This window comes from Falco naumanni, chromosome 17 (genome assembly GCF_017639655.2).
Source record: "Falco naumanni isolate bFalNau1 chromosome 17, bFalNau1.pat, whole genome shotgun sequence".
NCBI classification, from domain to species: Eukaryota; Metazoa; Chordata; class Aves; order Falconiformes; family Falconidae; genus Falco; species Falco naumanni.
The window spans coordinates 394,742-415,304 of NC_054070.1; the positions used below are offsets into that span (position 1 = coordinate 394,742).

General features: G+C 46.7%; 1 protein-coding gene across 1 annotated transcript in view; it reads left to right on the forward strand.

The window, feature by feature from the left end:
- SYT6 (synaptotagmin 6) overlaps positions 1-17,986 on the forward strand; it is a 38,901-nt gene extending 20,915 nt beyond the window's left edge. Inside the window, exons 3-7 of the mRNA XM_040617027.1 lie at positions 1,812-2,370; positions 7,964-8,084; positions 9,611-9,782; positions 10,437-10,587; positions 16,370-17,986. Of these exons, the coding sequence (XP_040472961.1) occupies positions 1,812-2,370; positions 7,964-8,084; positions 9,611-9,782; positions 10,437-10,587; positions 16,370-16,441 (1,075 nt within the window). The 3' untranslated portion in view covers positions 16,442-17,986. The remainder of the gene's footprint in view (positions 1-1,811; positions 2,371-7,963; positions 8,085-9,610; positions 9,783-10,436; positions 10,588-16,369) is intronic.
- Positions 17,987-20,563: the final 2,577 nt, after the last annotated feature.

Here is a 20,563-nt window from a genome sequence, read left to right on the forward strand (position 1 = left end):
CGGTGTCTTTGCTAAAGAAAGCACTCCCACCTCCGTGCTGGGTTACTTTCCAGAGACTGGTCATTAACCAATTAATGTGTTAAGACTGGCTTACTGTGGGCGCTTTTAAAAAAATTAAGGATTCAAGGCCTATTACTGTGACTTGACCTCATTGTGTCAAGGCATCAGTATGCTTTGGCCACTTTATTTTTGTACCAACATGAAAGGCAGGCTGAAGTATCAATGATGGTATGCTGTCAGCCAGAATTAGACCTTTCTGCCCTCTCTTGTTGTTGTGGCTCCTAGCAGAAACAATTAGATAAGCAGAATTGACGTCTCGCTCACTGCACAAGCTTAGAACCAGCTGCGCTCCGCACTGGTGCTTGGTGCGTGTCTCTGTCTCAGCCAGGGACAGAGATGTCAACATCATACTCAGTAAATTGGGGAAAGGCTGTACGAACCCCGGGACACCTTCTCTGCAAGAACACCGAGAAATATGGTGCCTCTTCCTTGACACAGAATGCCGTGAAACTGGGACGGGAAAGGGTGATGGCAGGGGCCTGGCTGCACCCCAGCACTTCTGCTTGCTTTGCTGGCCCTGCCCATGATGTGCACAAAAGTGCAACTGTGAAAACAGACATTGGTAGGAAAACTGGCTGCAGCATTCCAGAGTTAATAAGGCACCGATCACAGCCTTCTGTTGGAAGAAGCCAGAGTTAAAAGCAGCATGGTGCCACCCACAATTATGCCATATACTCTTATTTAACTGCAGTGCTTTGTGGAGAGCTGATTGCCTCTTGGCCACGCACATGCTCATTCTGCTTTTACTACACCTTTCTGATGGAGGAGAGAACAAAAGCTCAGCCTGTCTGAATTAGGAGAAATAAAGGGGGATTTGGTTGCATGTGGGAAAGTTTCAAACTCACTTTCTCAAGCAAAAGAGCCCAGCATGAGCCACGTTCAGGCAGCCAGGTCCAGGGACACGAGGGAACAGCCTCAGCGGTTTGGGACCTCTGACTCATAGCCCAGGCCAAAATGCCTTTGAGGAGTGAGGTCTCTGAGCACCACACGTCACCTAAAGCTAATGCTCTGGCTGTACAAGTTCATAGTACGGTTAAATAACTCCATATACTGCTCTTGGAAACGCCAGATAATCTGAAATAATGCCCTGAGCCTGCAGAAGGGTTTTATGCTTTGCTGAGGTAAAGCTTTGCTTACAGTTTCCCTTGTGCCAAAGGGGAGCCCAAGGCAGGAGGCGGCTTCCTGATGAGGCTGTGTGGTCCCCCTGCCAAGAATTATTTATCAGTTTCTGAAGAGAGTCTGCTGGAGACATTTGGAGGCAGCAATACCCAGAATAAAACCTAACTCTGTGATCTGGTTGTGGTTCTCTCACTTTAAAAGGTTCCCCACCACCACCTTTTTTTTTTTTTTTTTTTTTTTTTTTGAGGGAAACTTAGTCCCAGTATCTTGAAAGTGTAAGGACTGAGGGTGGAGAAGAGTCTCCGCACTGGGTTGTCTGTGGCTTGGCTAAGGAGTTGTTTGGTCTTGTATATTTAGGTGTGGACTGTTACTTGTGCAACAGGTGAAAAAATGCAGCTTGCTGCAAACACTCCAGAAGTTAGGAAATGTGCTGGATCGGTTCCTTTTGACCACTCGAGGTGTTCCCTTGAGTGTTCATTTCCATAACACACCCAGTTTCTATACAGAGATCGGGAGCGCCTATTGCACTCATTCTTGTGCTCTCCCTGCTTTCCTAGCATTAGTAGTCCAGGGGAGAAAAAGGATAGAAATGTCCTTGGAAAACCATACAGCTGCTGTTTTTCCTCCTGCAGGCACATCTCCTTCAAAAGGCACCTTCCTCGGCAAATGCACGTATCCAGCATGGACTACGGCATGGACCCGCCAGCTGTGGCTGAGCAGCCGACCAGCATCGGTCGCATTAAGCCCGAACTCTATAAGCAAAAATCTTTTGACTCTGAGGACCCCAAGAAAGAAGTAGCAAAAACTTGTGGGAAAATTAACTTCACTCTCAAGTATGACTATGAGAACGAGACGCTGACTGTCCGAATTCTCAGGGCTTTTGACTTGCCAGCCAAAGACTTCTGTGGCAGCTCAGATCCCTATGTGAAGATCTACCTCCTGCCTGACAGAAAGCGCAAGTTCCAGACACGAGTCCACAGGAAGACTCTGAATCCCACCTTCGATGAGTCCTTCCACTTCCCTGTGCCCCATGAGGAGCTGGCAAGCAGGAAGCTCCACCTGAGCGTCTTTGACTTTGACAGGTTCTCCAGACACGACATGATAGGAGAAGTTATCTTGGAGAACCTGTTTGAGGCCTCAGACCTTTCCCGGGAGACTTCCATCTGGAAGGACATTCAGTATGCAACGACGGTGAGTATCTGCTTCGGAGGGCCATCCCTGCCCTGGGAGTGCCGGCAGCGCGGTGCCGTGGCGTGGCCATAGTACCGTGCGTGCAGGGGACGGGTATTGAGAGTGTGGTGAGCGGTGCCAGCACAGGTTGGTATTCTTTTTTTGGCTGGACTGCCTAAAGGGGTAAGTCCCGCACAACAGGCGTCCGACAGGTTTATTGCCTCTGGGCAGGTGGTACCATTAGCCCTGGGGACCTATGGCCATCGTGAAGGCTGCTGTACTCAGAAGCCTGTCAGCTTCACCTGAATCCCCATATACTGGAATTTCTTCTCCTTACTTAGTGAGGGAATTTCATCCCCTTGCTGTTATCTCACCCACAGTGAGTCTCACTGGTAACAGGTTTGCTAAAAAAACAACTGAGGGGTCCAGTATGTTCCCTGGCTGGCCTCCCACCGGCACATGAAGGGTCTCAGGTTCTGGCTCCCTGCCTCGTGCACATGACAACAGCAAGAAATAGCTCAGGGGGCCACTACCAGCCCCTTGGTGGTACTGGGCTTTGATGTACTTGAGAGTGTTGTCCGGTTCGTGGCTGGCAACTCTTCCAGAGCTTGATGTGGGTCTTTTAGTAGTTCTGTTGAAATCCCTCTGAAAGCGAAGCCAAGTGTCGGAGAAGGAAGAGTCCCAGCCACCTTCAGAGCGGCAGGGAGTTGGCAGGAGAAGCCACCTCCCCACATTGATCGCTGAGAAGCAATTACATTAACCTGTACATGACAGCTCTCCGCTCCTCCACTGTCCTCCCAGGAGGGCCTGGCTGGTTCTAAGGGCAAATGAATGATTGAACTGCTTTGCAGCTGAACCCAAACTTAGTTGTTTTCTTTGTCATTTCATATTGTTATTTCTGAAACTGGGATGTGAAGTGTCCTTCACCTCTGTGGCTGAAAGCACAGGCCCTGTCAAATCCTTCCTAGTGATTGGCATAAGCCCATGACTTGCAAAAATCTGTTCTGCAGTGTAGCTCATCTCATCCTTTTGCTCTCCTGCTTTCTGTATGGGGGAATGAACTGTCAAACATAAATATTTATTGCATTGTGGTCAGCAGTATCAGAAGACATTTGCTTTGTAACTCTCCGCAGCTTTCTTCTCAGTACCATGTTCCTTTGGTCATTACTATTAGTGCTTGTTCTTTCATTGTAGCGTGTTTGTAACAGTCTAAAAGAACTGTGAGGTCTGATACACGTGCCACAGCTGGGACTCGGTGCGGGAGCTCAGCGCCTGGGCACAGTGGGGAACATGGTGCGCGCGCAGCGTTTGGCCCTGGTAGGCAGCTCTCAGTCTAGCAGCTGCCCTGGCAGGGTGCAGAGAGTGGCCGTCACGCTTCTGTGGCTGTGCAGGTTTTACTGTGCTGGTCTAAGGACACCGAGATGTGTGTGGTGCCTGCCAAGTGCCCCAGGGCACTGCTGGGAGCACGCTGCGAGCTGCACCTGTGTTGCCTTTTGAGCATCTTGCCTGCAAGTGAGGTGGGCGGGAGGCGCAGGATCAATCACAAGGAAAGTCAATGGTATTAGTTAGCAGGGTGTTTACAGCTCTTGGCTTTCCGTCCACAAATAGCCACATCTGTTATGATTAATGGATAGTAATGAAAGGAAAAATGCTGGCGAAGAGGCAAGCAGGCATCAGGCACATCCATTTGCCTGGCAAAGGCTTACTAGGAGAAAAACAAGGTGCATCACACATGCAGATGCCTCTTGGAGGCATCTACCTGTTTGTATCTGCTCTGGCTCTGAGACTCAGCTTGCTGTCAGCCCTGCCAGGTGGGCTGTGATGTGCCGTGGTGCTGAATCCTGCTGTGGAGCCACTTGTGCGGTGGCAGGGAGTTACCATTTTCCTTGCTATAATGTCCGCACACAGTGTGGTGAACCTCAAGAGTTCAGAGGGAAAAGACCTGTGGGCAGAAGTGGGCCTGGGAAGGGCAGCACTTGGTCTCGCTAGAGGAAAAGCACATAAAACATGAAGCTGTAGGAGAACGTTGTGGAGTTTTTAATCTGTGTACGTTCTGTGTTTTGCTGGGATGGTTCTGCAAGAAACAGTGAATGTTTTCCTAGCTAAGTAAACTAATTTAATGAGACTCCCGCCCCCCCCTCAAAAAAAATACCCCAAACCCAAAACAGATGAAGAGACGCCAACAGAAGGGTTGTTGAGGGAAAAGCCTACAAAGAAGGTGTGAGAGGAGCAGAGCCAACATCGTCCCCAAGACGCATTGTGTAGCAGTCCCGTAGAGCTCCTGCAGAAACATTGAGTGCTGCATTTGGCTCCATCCCCTCCTTCTCTCTGTGCCATTCTTTGGGAATGGGCCAATATTGGTACATCTCAGCTGGTTGTAACACACCCAAGGACATTTCTGTTTAATCAAAAATGAGAAGGGTAAATACAGTTTTCATTATACCCCCAGAAAGCTCCTGGTGACTAATAATACATTAGATCAATCGTGTGGATAAGAAGATCGGAACACACTTAAGCAATGATATAAGCTATTAAAATAGCTAGCACTCAATTATTCAATTAATGATTGTACAGCTTGTGAATCAGTGAAACATTTTTGGTTTCAACTCTGCAAAGGTTATGGATTCAGAGCTTCCATTATTTCCTAAGAGGTACTGATAGGAATTTTGGAAATGTCCCAACGTCTATAATCTGCAAGAAAATAATGTACCCACAGGACACGTTTTACTCTCCTGTATTTATGGTTGCAAAGAAAAATCTCTTGACCCAATACAATGAGGTCAAAGAACAATTTGTGTTAGTTTTATACCCTGAACAGAACCTGTCAGTGCAAGGAGAGGAATAGAAGATGAGATGATGCCCAGAGGGTGGCCCCACGATCTCATGTAGGGCTGCTCTCTTCTGACACTTGTGTCCAAGGTTTCCTGCTCTCGTCCCTCCCAAACCAACATGAACCAAAGCCCCTGGGAGGACAGACCCAGCCCAGTGTGCTGTCTGGACGCCAGGCACCATTGCACCATGCAACGGACACAGCCTCCAGTATAGCCGGTCAGGTTTGGGTGCTCATTTCTTTGGGAATAGAACAACCATTTCTAATCATAATTTCAGAATATTTATTTAAAATTATTTTCTATTGTCAGTAAGGTCTATAGGTGACACTGGTAGATGCAATGTCTGATTGGAGCTGGAGGCACCAAAGTGAAAGTTACACTCGCAGTCCTCAGGCTTAGCTCTAATGCAGGGCAGTGTTTGTGGCAGGTTCCAGACTCTCCTTACAAAGAACTGCCTCCTCAGTGCAGAGTTCTTTATTCAGGCTCTTCGTTATGTAAAACAATTCATCTTAAAAGAGGAAGAATAACTCTAGAGGTAACAAGGGCCATGTTTTAAAAAGGAAATTGTAATTTCAGGTACATGGGTTTTGAGCAGTCATTTAAAGACACTGTAAATGAATGAGGCTCCATAAAAGGCTGAGCCCCCTGGCCTCCGAAAACTGGCTATGCTGGGGCAGGCACAAGTCAGCTCAGTTCTCAGGGTGCTGGTAACACCAGCGGTAAAAGTGCCAGACGTTTTGGAGCGCTCAGAGGTCTTGCTCATTGCTGCTGTGCCCCAGGAACAGCAGCCCGGCACGGGGGCACACATGATGTTCAAGGTGCCACAGCTGAAACGCAGTCAAGGGTTGGAAGCTGACGGGGGCTCTAAAGGCGCTTTCATGTGTGATGAAACTGATCCTGGTACCTTAATATGGTGCCTTTAGTACAATATTTTGTGAGGCAAGAGATTTAGCTCCCAGTAGAGACATCGAGAGGCACTAAAGGTAGAGGAATAACAACTCAGTAAATGTTTCCACATCTTCCATTATTGCTTAGTGATGATGAGGCTGTGACTCGAGATCATTTTGTCACACTGGAAAGGAAGCTGTTTGGGATGCTGTTGGCTCATTAAGGTGAGCCAGAGATCGGAGGAGGAGCTCTGAGTGGGTGAGGGTATGAAACTGTTATCTACCAGCAAATAGCAGCTTCTGAGGCAACGTTTATTTAGGTACTTACAAGTCCAGTCATACATTGCTGTGTCCAGGAAACATTTGGCTGCCACTGTTTCTTTCATACACTCTGTGCTTGAGATTTTCAATTTATTTGCTAGGCAAGTGAAGTCTTGTCAAGAATCAAGACTTTCATATAACGTTCATTAGTATTCGGCATGTCTAGGTGGAATATCTATCCTTTGCCTTACCAGAGAACAAGAAGGAAATAATTTGGCAAAAATCTCATCTGTCAACAAGATCTATTCTTCTAACGCTTAGCAAAGCTTTAAGTGCATTTACTTGTCTTTATAGTTCCATCGCTCTACTACTAGCAGCTACAATTTCTTTTCGGCAGATCAGTGTATCATACTGAAATGAAGCAAACACGATGTTTCCAAAAATGAATGGGTTGTTTGCTGTACAGATGTGGGATCTGTATGTACAAAATAAATTTTATTTCTTTTTATTCCACTTTTGGAAGTTGCTTGGAAAATTTCTGCTGACTTCAGATGATAATGTTTTCTAGTTTAAATAATACTTTTGGTTTCTTTAATTTTTTTTTTCATGAATTCCCGTGAGCAAGGCAATGATGCTTATCAGGAGATAAGGCTGCATGTACAAGAGGGCTGAGTGAAGTGTGGAAGTTGTTTCATGGGACACTAGGAGAGTAAACTGTATTGGCCTCTGTGTAATCCAGAAACTACCAAATGTTGCTGAGTGCCATCTGCTGGTTAATTCACTATTTATATACATACATATATGTGCCTCACGCTGTGTTAGCTCTCTGAAGGCATCTCAGAGGGGTCGGCGGTCAAAACAATAGCAAGCCTGTCACTCAGTTGCCACTAAATGGGTCCCTTCATGGTTCTCTTCTGTTTTAAAGCTATGACCCCCTGGTCTGTAACTATCTTGTAATTCATGCTCAGCTTCAAAGAAAATCACCATGTTACTCTGAGCCATCTGCACTCTCTGCAAAATGCTAGGCACCGACAAAGTCCCTGAACCTCTATTACTGAACCAGTGGCACCGAGCGCACTAGAAAGCCATGAGTGGGCTTGTCGCCGTGTCCGGGCAGAGAACACGGCACGGCTGCGTGCTGCCGTGGTCTTGTGCTGGGTTCGTACTACAGTCCTTCATTTGAGGAGATAGATGTTTGTGTCACACACTTGGCACATATGTATTGTACATTCAAGCAAAACTTGATACTAATATCATTTCCTTAATGGCCTTCATTTGATGTTAGATATCACTTCTGCGTAAGAAACGGAGCTGAAAACGAGGCATCATTAGCTGTGATGTTGCAGTAGGACTGTGCTGTGGCAGTGCAAGGTGGTCCTTCACTATGATTTGAAGCTGTAACATGTGGACACATGTTTTTTTTCCTGTTCTCTGTATTCATTTTTAGCCAAACAATGGCTGGGATACACTAGAAGCACTGCCATATAGCAACGTGTCATTCGCTTGCAAATGTCAGGAAGGAGAAATAGTATGAGTGCTGCCTGAATCCTGCCTGAAATATCATGGTGGAGCGTGGAGGCAGCCTTGCTGGTTCTTGCATCTTTCCAATATAATGTGTTCTCTGTTTTATTGAAGGAAAGCGTGGACCTGGGAGAGATCATGTTTTCCCTTTGTTATTTGCCAACTGCAGGTCGCCTTACCTTAACAGTCATTAAATGCAGGAATCTCAAAGCTATGGATATCACTGGTTACTCAGGTAGGTGCTGGATGGCTGAGGACCCCACTGCATCCACACTTCTTCCTCCTCCCTCAAGGTAGTCTCAATGAACAGCAGGCATATGACTCTTGATGCCAAGGCTGTATCATCATGGAAACACCTGACAAGCTTTGTCCTTGTTTCAAGTATGAAAAAAGTGTTAAAAGTAAAATTATATTTTAAAACCATTCCCAAGGGCATGAATCCGGGGAAGGGGATTATACATGAATACGCTATTCAAGGAGATGGCCAGTGGCTTCCCATCTCTCCTGAAGGGTTTGCAGGGCCAAAGCTCTGCTCCATCTCTTGGTTTGGAAGCTTCTGACCTGTTGCAGGTTCTGACCCCAGTAGTTTTACGTTAGTAGGGAGCTTTCCATCAGATAACCCCCTACAGCCAGAATCCATCATTTCACCCCAAGATTAGGAAAGGATCATGGTCCACCTGGGCAAATCCCATGTGAATGTACAGTGGCCAGTACTTAAAACTTTAGAATCAAAGTCACCTGAAGACTGTATGCATTCACAGTCTCAGAGAGCTGGCTTGCAAATTCAGCATGCACAAATTCTGGATTTCAACATAAAAAGCAGTTTCTTTTCCAGAAATCAACATTGTAGTATTTGAATTTCATCGACAACTTGTGTAAAAGGCAGTAGCAATACAGTAAAAGATCTTTGCAGAAAAAATATCTGCTCAGCTGGAGCTTGATGCCATATGGAATGTCTCAGAACTGAGACTTCAGATTAAGCCAGCTCAGTGTTTCTGTAATAATACATTGCACGTTTACTGTTACTTGAAAATGCATTGAACTTGCCTGGGCAGCCGTTTGTAACTTCAGGGCATTCTGCCATGACCAGCCAGTGGAAAACATGCGAAGCAGAGCTGCCCTAATACCTTTTCTTTCTGCTGCTCTCTGACATTGGGGAAATGGGGTTTAAAATTCCTCTGCTTGCTGTCACTCTGCTATGTCCTGTTAGCAACTGGATAGTTTTGGTAGCAGCGCAGGAAAGGATCCCTGTAAAATAACCACCTCTGCCTGTTTGGACTGCCAAAATGCTGCATTGCATTTTGCTCTCTTAGGCACATTTTGAAAAAGTTGCAGTTGCTCGCTCTGCGAGCACAAGTTGCTGCCTGTGGCCATGCAATTAACACAAGCTAGGGTGCCTGAGTCCCCGTTACCATCTTTGGATGAATATTGGCTTATGGTTCGATGTGGGTTCTTCTTACACTTGCAAAACCCTTACCACAGCAAAACTGATGGAAGCGGCTGATTTTTCCTTGCAAGAAGTCTGCAGTGCTGGTTCCTCAGTGCTGGAACCTCATGTCAGCACTCACACCAGTTCAAGAAATGGTGGATTCAACTGGTACACAGACATCCCTTTTCTAAAAGTACATTTGAGGAGTGCCTTTGGCTCATGGTAGCTCACAGTCTGTGAGCTATTATTTCGATAGTGCTGTTTCTGTATTGTGATGGTACCAAAATAACCTTCCATAAGCAGAAGGCCTTTTCCTATCTCTTCCTCTCCAGATCCATATGTCAAAGTGTCATTGCTCTGTGATGGGCGAAGACTGAAAAAGAAGAAAACCACCATAAAGAAAAACACACTTAATCCTACTTACAATGAAGCAATAATCTTTGACATTCCCCCAGAGAACATGGATCAAGTCAGTCTGCTTATCTCCGTCATGGATTACGATCGGTAGGTGGGAGGCTCTGGAGAGCAGGAGGGGAAAACATCCCACTGGTTGCAGGTTTTCCAGCTCAACAGCCGTTTTCCATAGTATCAGGGACTCGATTGCACAACTCTGTGGCATCAATCTGTCTCTAGCGATTTATTGTTAAAGTGTCATTGGTATTTATGGTTATGGAAAGTTACCTGCTGGAATAGTATGGTAAAGCTGATCCTTTGCTTTATGACATTTTCTTGAATGAGTACTGTGTTCCCCTTCGCTATTTGCTTGTCCCGCAAACGGTCGTCCTATTTTAGAAAGCAAGTAGTCTCATGCTAAGCAGCAATTGGTGTAGGAATTATCCATTACTGAACTTGTACTTATTCTTGCTGTACACCACTACACCACACAACCTTCCAGATTCTGTATCTGGACTGATCTGCAGTTCAAATAATTTTAAAGCTGTTATAATTATCTCTGGCAATAGCAGCCCCTCACGGCGCTGAAGGCTGCATGCACTGGCAGTAGCAGACAAGATCTGGGTGTCGTGCAGCTGCGACAGCCCGTGTTCACCAGCACCATGCCTTGGGGCACTCCGCAACATGGGGTCAGAAGCCTCGGTTAGGCAGCACACGGACAGTCTGAGCGAGGGATAATCATGTTTCTTTTCTGTTGTTCTTCAGGGTGGGTCACAATGAGATTATTGGGGTTTGCCGCGTGGGAGTCAGTGCTGAAGGACTGGGCAGAGACCACTGGAATGAGATGCTGGCGTACCCACGCAAGCCCATCGCACACTGGCATCCGTTAGTGGAAGTAAAGAAGTCTTTCAAAGAGGTGCGTGGAGTTATTTTTCCTTTTAATGCATGTGTTGAGTATGAGTGAGCTGGTTCAAGGCTTTCAGAGAGCTTCTACTTCAACTTGGGATTTTCTGACAAGAGCTGAAGGAATTTTCTCACCAGAAATGAACTCTAGAAAACAAGCGTCTCTGTATTGTCTTGAAATAGCTCCTTGAACTTGCAAGCAAGAACAAAAGGGACTGTATTTACAGATGTGACTGCTACCGTATTGGTTTTTCTCTTTTTCTTTTTTTCTTTTGTTTTTGCTTTTGCTTTTGCTTTTTAAATTAGAGACCAAGAGCAGTAACGAAAGAGAATGCTGTTCTGATGGCAGAACAAATTGTCCAGGGATATCACCTATTTCAAGTTTCAATTTTTTCATCCTAAAAGATTTTTCTGTTGACTCATCTTCAAGCTTTTGATGGAAGAATAAATAGAACAAATGTAATTGCTCTAAGCATCTCCAGAGAAAGAGATTCACTTGATGCAGCCCCAGATGATAAAATGGGGCTTGAACGCCTGGGTACCATTTTGACCGTCTCTAGCATTTTCTTTGTCTTGGCATTCCATTTTGTCACGCTCCTGTAGAACTCTTTGGTTTTTGCTGATTTAGGTCGTAAATTCTGCAGGAGAGAGATGTGGGAAATGGAATGCATGCTGTTGACACTTCAGGTATGAAAGGAAAGCCAGCATTTGCAGCCAGTGATAGCCTAATAAAGGCAATAAAACCTTCCACTCTATCTGGGGCTAAGAAAGCATTTTCCCTCAAAGCCGCAGACTAAGTACATAAAACGCATCTTATTTTCCCCTTCAAGCTCAGATACTAAGCTCTACTGGAAGGCAGATACAGAGCTTGGTGATCTTCCACAGCACTCTGAATTAGTATGCATCAAGCCCTATGTTTCTTTGAAATCTGCTCTTTAACAAGAATGCAGTTTGTGCTCAGCGTGCTCTGTCCCATCTCATATTCATCAGGCTGGTTTCTGAAATTCAGACGTGCCCATCCCAGAGGCAGGTCTGCTGCTTCTGTGGGTTTCTTTCTTTCTCCAAGCATTTGTAAGCAGCAGCTGTGTGAGGTGATACCAGCCACCCGGGCACAGCTCTGCAGCAGTTTTCATTACTGCTGCATCCCTCGGTGGGCATTTCTCTATCGCAGATGAAGCGCAGCTGTGGGGCCCTGTGCAGAGCCGGGGTTTATCAGAGAGATATACTCACTTCCCAGACCCAGGCCGATTACACTCAGTGGGAAAACCTGGCAATTAATATTTTAGTTTAAGACACAACAGAGGTGCATAGATCAGACAATGGAAATCTGAAAATTCACAGTTACTTGTATGAGGCTTGTGTTGTATGAGGCATGTATGTTACATATCATGATCTCATATTGCACCAATGTAAATTGGGAGTAACCACCTAGATCAGCTATGCAGAACAGGTATAGATCAAAACAGAATTAAACCAACGTGCAAATTGTGTATGTGTGTATATATATATATATATAAAATGGTAAATACTGCCTTTGGGTGGTGAGCAGTACCAGGTTTTCATTAGCCTTTGCATGCTAAAACACTGGCATCGTACACATGAGCCGTAGCTGTTTGGGCAGGCAACACATGCCATCTCACACCACCACTGAGAGCTGGGGATCAGCGGCCGCTGAGCTTCAGCATAAATGCTTAGTGATCTACCATTTCGTGGGTTAGCTCAGTGTCTGTATCATCTGAAGCACCTCACAGCATGATACCAGCTGCCACACCTGACCCAGGGGCAGGAGTTCCTTCTCCAGTCTGTAATTTATGACTTCACTACACTATTTTTCAGATGCAGGTAGGAGTTTGAAAGAAAGACTCCTGTAAAGTTTTTGATAATCAATAGGGAAAAAAAAGCCATAATTATTGTGGTGAAACTCAGAGAAACAAAGGAAGGCATGTAAGATGACTCACCTTCTAAAATATACTTTGAAAACTACTGCTGAGCACGCAAGACTTTGGAAAAAAACCTGAGTGAATCATTTCACCCCCCAGTGTACAGGTCAGGAGCTCTGCTTAAAAGAAAAGAAGAAAAAAAAAAGGCAAAAAAAAGCGCCTCTGATCATCTGTTCTGGTATTTCTGCCACAAGCTGGTGCACAGAGCCAGCAAGCAAATGGTCCCTGTATTTATTTGCCCTTTTAAGTTTTAGCACTGCTGTCTGCAAATCCCTAGCGAAGCTTAAAAAAAAAAGAACAAACAGAAAAGGCACAGGCTCCCGGAGAGAAATCCATGGGAAATGGTGTTTGTTGGTTACAAGCAATTGCATCATCTTTTCCATATGTGTTTGTGCATTTTTTAAAAGCAATCTGGGCTTTGTATCCTGTGTCATCGGCTCCAGGTCCCCGCACAGACGGAGGCCGGGCAGCAGGGGCCGATGGCTGTGGCGGAGTTGCCTGCCAGCTCCGCGGTCCAGCCCCGGGGCTGCCAGCCCCCTGCTCCATCTGCCCTTGACTGCAAGTGCTGGGGTTAAGCTGCTCACCCTCCATCCCTTTTTCACCCTCGAGTATTCTTGGAGGTGAGCTCAGGTTGTGCTGGCAACCTGAGTGGTCATCTTCATCTTCACCTTCAAAAGCATTTGCTGCTGGGTGCCAGCAAATGGAGCGTTTGCTTTCTGGCTGATCCTTGTGATTGTCCTCCATTTGCTCCAGTGGTTAGCGATGGCCCCTGCTGTACATCAGTGTCTTTCCTGATGGAGGGCTTGATCTTAAGCTGAAAGCAAGAGAACTGGGATTGAATTGTCTTTCTGAACTTATAAATTGAGCAGTGGATGACTGGAGCTGTTAACCTAGGAGCTGCTCTGTGCCTGCTGCCGCCTGCCCGTGCTGCTCCTGGCTGGCCATGCAGCTCAGGGCCACGGGAGGGTGAAGAAAAGAGGCAACCTGGAATTTCTGTACTAGCCTATACGCCTACTGCCCTGCCTGCTATGCCTTGGAAAAACCCTGGCCAAAAAAGGGGGCTTCCACCACATTGTGGCTGAGGGAAGCTCAGAGTTGCAGGTTCTGGTGGAGTCCCCAGGAAAACCATCATGTGTTGCACCAGGAGGACCAGCCGCGGCCCTGGCGCCAGGACAGGCAGATGGGTGCTGGACCACCGCAGCACAGCTCCCGAGCTGTCCCACACGGGGGCCTGGGCCAAGCCGAGCCGGTTCCCCTGGCCGCAGTGCGCTGATGCGCCCCCAGACCCTCGTCCCTGGGGGGGCAGTTTGACCCGTGTCCTGCCAGCCTGCACCCCTGTTGCACTTTTGTCTCTTCCATTGCCAGAGCCTTGAGGGGAACTTGCTTCTGTTACATTTGAAGTCTTTGGTTGCTCCACTTTTATCAACAGTGAGTAGCAAACAGTAATGACTGCACTTCTTTAATGACCATCACCATTAGAAAGAGAGCACGTGCAAATGAATCATTAATTACAGACTTCTAAGTACTATCCTCCTCACACAGTTGTTTAGAAGAAGAGCTTGTAAGCAAAGACAAGAATCTCACTTAGTGTTGCATTTTGAAGTTATTCTGGCAATGAACTCTTGTCCTCAGCACAAAGCTGTCCCTGTTTTTCAGCCCCGAGGTTCTGCTTGCACCCGCTGCTGTGGCCTTGGCCGCCCAGGTGTGCCTTGGCCACCCCCCATCGCCCGTTCTTCTACATTGCTCAGAACACCCATCAGCCAGGTTAAGTGATGTGTCTCTAAAAAGAAATACAAAATTTATTTCTGGAAAGACTTTGAAGGGGACTTCTGGAAACTGGAAATTTCTCTGTTATCTATGAAAGACAAACTCTTGTCTGATGTCACAGAGTAGCATCATCAGTGCAATGCAGAATGGGTCTTTGATGTTGCCGAGTATGTCTGATATTCAGCATAGGAGCATTTATTTGTTTTAAACATTTCTCCAGATAAGAACTGGTAACTTGGCTGAGAGCTAAGTCATGCCCATAATGAAGAGCAATCATTTATCTTTAAAGACATGCAAAACCAGCCTCTTCCAGATTTGTGGGCATGTTTGACTTTCATTGAACTGTTTGTAGCTTCTGACTTCTAATTACTAGTTACTAGTTGGTTTACCTTTTCTAATTAAATAAGGGGAAATATCATCCTCATGGCACACTGGTGTCTTGAACCTACTCTCAGAAGAGTTTTCATCATTATTTTTGGAGTAGCAAACATTGTCACTGTAACTGCAGGCAGATCAATGCGAGGAGCATGCGGCGGACTCTGCCAAAATCCCATATCTATTGCAACTGCTGCTTATCTGCTCGTTTATTGGTAGTTCGCATGGGAAGGCTGTATCCATATTATCAGTTCCTCAGGGATTTCAGCAAATATGTTTGACATGAGAAACAGAATAAACTGTTTTCTTACCTTAAGGTAGCTTGTTTGGATGGACAAATTTTCCAGCTTCTTCATTCATTAATTTCTGCTCAGCTGTGATGAAGTATGGCCCCTATAATGCAAACCTGTGCAGTACTTTACAGACTGGTCTTTTGGGGAAATTGGCCGAATTCTTGACCCTATCTCTGCCCCTGCTTTGTAGCTGGCCTTGAACGAACGTGAAGGTGCTTTGTGCACTGCACAGGCAGGGCAGACCCAGAAAGGGCTGGCGCCCATGAGCAGCCATGCCGTGGACAGCAGACTCCATAGCATGTCACCCCCCATCATCAAGGGCTGCCTGCAGGGTTGCAGCCTGTGGCACACAGCAGCCAGGGAAGCACTGGGATGCAGTGGGGTGCACCCCCAAAGCAAGAAGAGGGCCCTTGGATGCAGTGGGATGCATCCCTGGAGCACGGAGGGGGCCCTGGGATGCAGGGGAATGCACCCCTGGAGCAGGGTGCCACCCCAGCCCCAGGCCCTTTGTTATTGCTGACACCGAGAACATCTGCAGACGGCTACTTGGCTTGCTCAGCCTTCCCGCAAGCACCATGCTGCCTGCCTGTTCTGTCATCTTCAGTTGCGTTTCATCTGGAATGCCTTTGCCGAGCAAGGGTGAAGTTCAATTTGCTGAATGAGTTTTCACCCACAGAAGTGAAATTTGTGCACACTAGAGCATTAATATTAGCCAGCAAAGAGTTTCAGCTTACGTAGGAGAGGAAGGAATTGTTCCAGAGGGAGGATGGAGCAGTGGAAATACTCTGCCTCCTGTTGTCTCTAGGAGATGTATATCATTTGTCATTTGAATTTAATAAAATAACATAGTGAGATGGGCAAGGGTTCAAAAACTTAAGGAATAATGGGTTTGAATTATAATAACAGACCCCAAGGCAGATGGCTAGTAATTTATGATCCCATAAGTATAGCAAAAAAATGTTTGCTACATCCACTGACTCTCTGATCTGGTTTTCACTTTGAGAAATACCTCTGGCACTGTGGACATAGTTTCTGTGGAGTAAAATTACCAGACTGGAAAGACTCGAGTAATTTTGCAATTAGGCAGTATTTCTAAAACAAAAAGGCAACAGCACGAAACCAGGAAACAGCAGAAAGCTGAACTGAGAGCAAACTTTGTCTTCATAGCACACCCAGACACCGATTATTTTTCCTTTTTTGTGAGCACTCTTCATGATTGTGAATTGATTTACAAAGCAATAAAGTAAATTGTTCAGTAATTCTTCCTGAGTGGTTAAACGCAGGCGTTCAATAAGTTGAAACAAGCTGTAAGGCAGATGAGAAAACTGTGGAACAGGAGACAGGCAATGCCATAAAGGGACATGAATTTCAAATAATCTCTCCCATTTGCTGAGACGTTCTTTCTTTTTTCTCCCACCAGTGGCAAGGCCGGGCAGCGAGCTTTGACAGCCAGGGCTCCTGTCCCTCACCTAAACCACCACCCACACCGTGATACCAAGCGCGGCCAGCGAGGTGGGACTAAACCAAGTTATTTTTGCACTTGGCCTACAGTCTCAGTAATTTGTTGCTGAGTGGCAGTGGCAGCAGAGAGACTTTCCAGTCTAGTTGTTCCCGCGTAAGTAAAGGCAGAAACCCGTTTTGTGGTCAAATATGTCTTTGTCTAATACGTCTCCCAAGGTGATTTATTTTGTGGCTTTTACCGTATGGATCTGTTTCCAGAGGAAGAAGGTGGCCTGAGACATGAGCTGGAAGTTAGGTCTGTAAACTAACATGTAAAATAGTTTTTAGTGTGTGCAGAGGCTGGAAAAGTGCAAAGATGCTCTGAATGTCTACAGACAGCCTAGGTGGCCAGGAGAGGGGACATGCGGACCGGCCCTGCTGCCCGGGCTGTGCCTGCTTGGAAGAGCAGCAGCAACAGGCATGAGAGACTTCTGATCTGCCAGCAGCTCTTTACTCTTGTGGTCAGCCCAAACCCAGCAGCGTGTTCACGGGATTCCTGTTCTTGTAGAGGTGTTCATGAGCTGTTAGCAGTTTGTGCAGTGTGTATCCCAAATTCCTTTTGTCATATATAAAAAATGCCGTTGATTCCTCGGGGGGGGGGGGGGGGGGCGGGGGAACTGGGGTTTTTTCCCTGTATTTGAAGTCTCCCTAGAGCTACTTGCATGAACGGTTTCTTGAAGACCCCTTTGTACCTGCTGCTTACCCCCCTGTACATCACCACGTCGCCTGGAGTGCAGTGGAGAGAACTGCGCTGCCACGAATGGGGCCCAGATGTACAGAGGGAAAGACGTTACAGAAACAGGTGACCTCCTTGCATGAACACTAGATCTTTATTTCTTATATCACCTTAGTAATAAAGATGGAACAAAAGGGTAAAGGGGAATATAGAAACACAACCAATACTAAAAAAAACTTCAAAAGTTTTTTCTTGAACTATCAGCACATCCTTAATGAAAAAAGTTTCTAAGGCCCAAACCCTGGAGGAGGATCAAGTTTTGAAAAAAAAAAAAAAAAGAAACTTTGCTGGTCTCTTGGCTGCAGAGGCCAAAAATGAAGTTATAACATCCCAAGTACTAGCTTTGCAAATGCAGCTAAATCAGCTGATCTTTATCAGACAGCTGCAGATTTTGGACACTTTCTCATTGTGGATTTTTCTCTGAGTTAATAAGTACATTAGTGCTGTTTGTTCCACTGTAATTAAATTAAGTAAATGCAAATATTTTGGTTTTGAGTTAAAACGAGACTTGCTAGCAAGGCAGCCATTTCTCCTCACATCAGGTTAGTGGAACTGCACGCATAGGCCATGATCTTCAGGTCAACTTCAGTTTCCACCTTCCTAAATGTCACAGCATCAGCCTTCACTGAACATCATGACTAGCAGAGAAGGGTATTTGTTTGCGTTGTTTTTCTGGGTAAGATGAATCCTTTGTTCAGTGAAGGATAAATACATGTTTTCTCATCACACCTTATGTCTTAATTCTCTTTATGTGCCACATGCTGTAGAAGCAGGAACTCAATAAAATTATTTTATTTGTAAGACTTGCCTCGCGTGGTGAGATATTTCCTCTTGTAGTTATGTGATTTTGGACAGTTACAGTAACCACAGCAGATGCTATAAAACGTGGTCACACCAGCCCCCCACGTGGTGTGAGGCACTGCAGGGGCCGGCTGCAAGGCACGGAGCAGAGGCTCCTTCAGCCATAGACTCTGCAGGTCTTGGTTGCCCTGGGACAGCAACGCACCCACCCCACCGCACCCACCCCCGGGAACTGCTGAGCACTAGTCACAGCAGAAAAATATATATATCAAGCACTTACACTTCACTGAAATAAAAAGGTAGTAAAACTGCGTTAGCTTTGCATGATAAAAGAGCACTGTAGACTTTTACTAAGGGACATGGTTGAGGGCGCCCCTTTTTGGGACACCCATCCTTTCTGGGAATGTTCCAGGTCTTACTGTAGGAAAGAGTTCTAACCGTTCAAAATCATTGACTTACAGGGGTGGATGGTTCAAAAACTGACTGCAAGCCCCCTGAACCTTGACCTGGGCTGCGCTGAGCCGCAGGTCTTCAATGCCACAAGCTGGAAGGGCCCCTTGCAGGTCTGCAAATCAAAGTACCTGTAAGGCAAGGCTTACGCAGGAGAAGCTGCCGCAGACCCAGCTGGATGCAAGGATGGCACTTGACAATCATAGATTGCACTAACCCACTCAAATCCTTTTCTTCTTTAATCTTGGCTTCTTGGTTTTTGGTGTTCTCTGTATAATCTCTGTCTTTTATCCATTCTTCTTGTTATGTTGGATTTAGTCAAAACATACGTGGGATTTGACACAAAGCTTCTATTTTTAATCCTTGCTTCACACAGATAATCAATTTCCACTCAATACTGGCTGTCACTTGCATTGCTTGAAAACTGGATCTCACGCTAGTGACTAACACCCATGCCTCGATGGCTCAAACCCCCTACACTTATATTTTAAATGCTGAGATTTTGCCACATCCCTCGGTGACAGGATAATCAAACCATTGTGTGTTCATCGTTGCCTCGGCACAGCCACTCGAGAAGATTGGTCACACTAATGGAAACAAGATATGCCATACAAGTGCAAATATTTCCCTTTCATCTAGAGAGGGATTATAACTCTGAAAAGGAGCCGAGTTTAGCACAAGTGCCATCCCAGGATTAGCTAAATTGCTTTCTTGCTCCTCACTTTCCATGCTGCTCTTAACTGTATAGTCGTAACCCCCAGAGAGGTTTAAATTATTACCAAGCAAAACAAGGCAGACCGCCACAGGCCCACATCCCATGGGAGATGCCATCGTGGGACTCGCACCCCTTTGGAACTTCTGCAGAGGTGAATTTCCCTGGCCGGGGAGGCTGCCTGCTGCCCTCCCTCTGGCGTGGAACCAGGCAGCTGTGCAGGGCCCGCAGTGCCGTGCCAAGCTGGTGGCAGCGTGCGTGGGAGCCGTGCTGGGTGGCCGGAGGCACCTGCTGGTGCACGGCTGCTGGCCACGTGGCCAGCCAGGGAAGGAGACGCTGGCAGACCCATTAGTGCCTGCTGGGCACTTTGCAAAGCCTGCAAGCAGCCACAAATGAGTAGTCTATTTTATTTTGAGTACTGCAAGCAAAATAAAAACACATGAGCATTCCCAGACCTTGGGGTTTTTTTCCCCACCCCTTTTTAGTTTTAGTCTCAGTTTCCAATTTCGTAGAACGATGGCTGACTGCAGGAAAAGTAAGAGACACTGAGGTCAGGGCTGCCACAGCGACTGCTGGTTTAATGATGGGGACACAGGGAGGAGGGGAGTTGCAGGGGTCCACTGCACTGCTTGTTACAAGGGGTCAACTTGTAGCAACTGTCCCAGCCAAGTGCTCTCCCACCGACTGGAGAACAAAATAACTTGGTAGATGAGGAAAAAAATGCCTAAGTGAGTTTTAACTAAGAAGTTAAAAATGCCTAAGGAAAGTGACTTTCAGCCATGGTGAAACTTTGTTCTTCATGCTGCGAAGGAAGCTGGGATGGGAAAGGAGGGATTGTTCCCCCCCGGGTGACGGCCATGGCCATGTCACAGCTCCCACAGCAGCAGGAATCCCCTAGTCCCAGCACCAGCAGGGGGGTCTGAACAGACCCCTTGCTTGGGGAGGCAGCTGTTGCCCTGTGCGCCCGAGAAGCCCCCACAGCAGCGCACCGTGCCCGCGGCTGCCCTGCGGCGCCTCGAGAGTTGCAGGGCTTCTGCTGTTGAACCCAAGCACTGAGCACCGCATCCCAGTGCTGGGACTGGTGCTCACCAGCAGCAAAGGCTGGAATGAATCATCTCTCCAGCATCCCCCCTTGAACAGTCCCACAGCCTCCAGACATTCACTGTATCAGGCAGGTGCTCAGCAAACTGCCCCTAAGCTGTGCCGCTGGGGACATCAGTAGCAGCTACCGGCATCTCCGAAAAGCCTTCACCTCTCCTGCTCCTGGCACAGAGCTGCCTTTTCAAGCAAATCCCAAGCGCTGTCCCTGGCAGAGGTGTTGCCAGGATGGAATGGGCTGTTCTGCTCTGCCAAGCAAATGGCCCAGGTCAGCAGGTGCTGAGAGGCGGCAGGACAGCTGCATTGCCCGGAGCAGG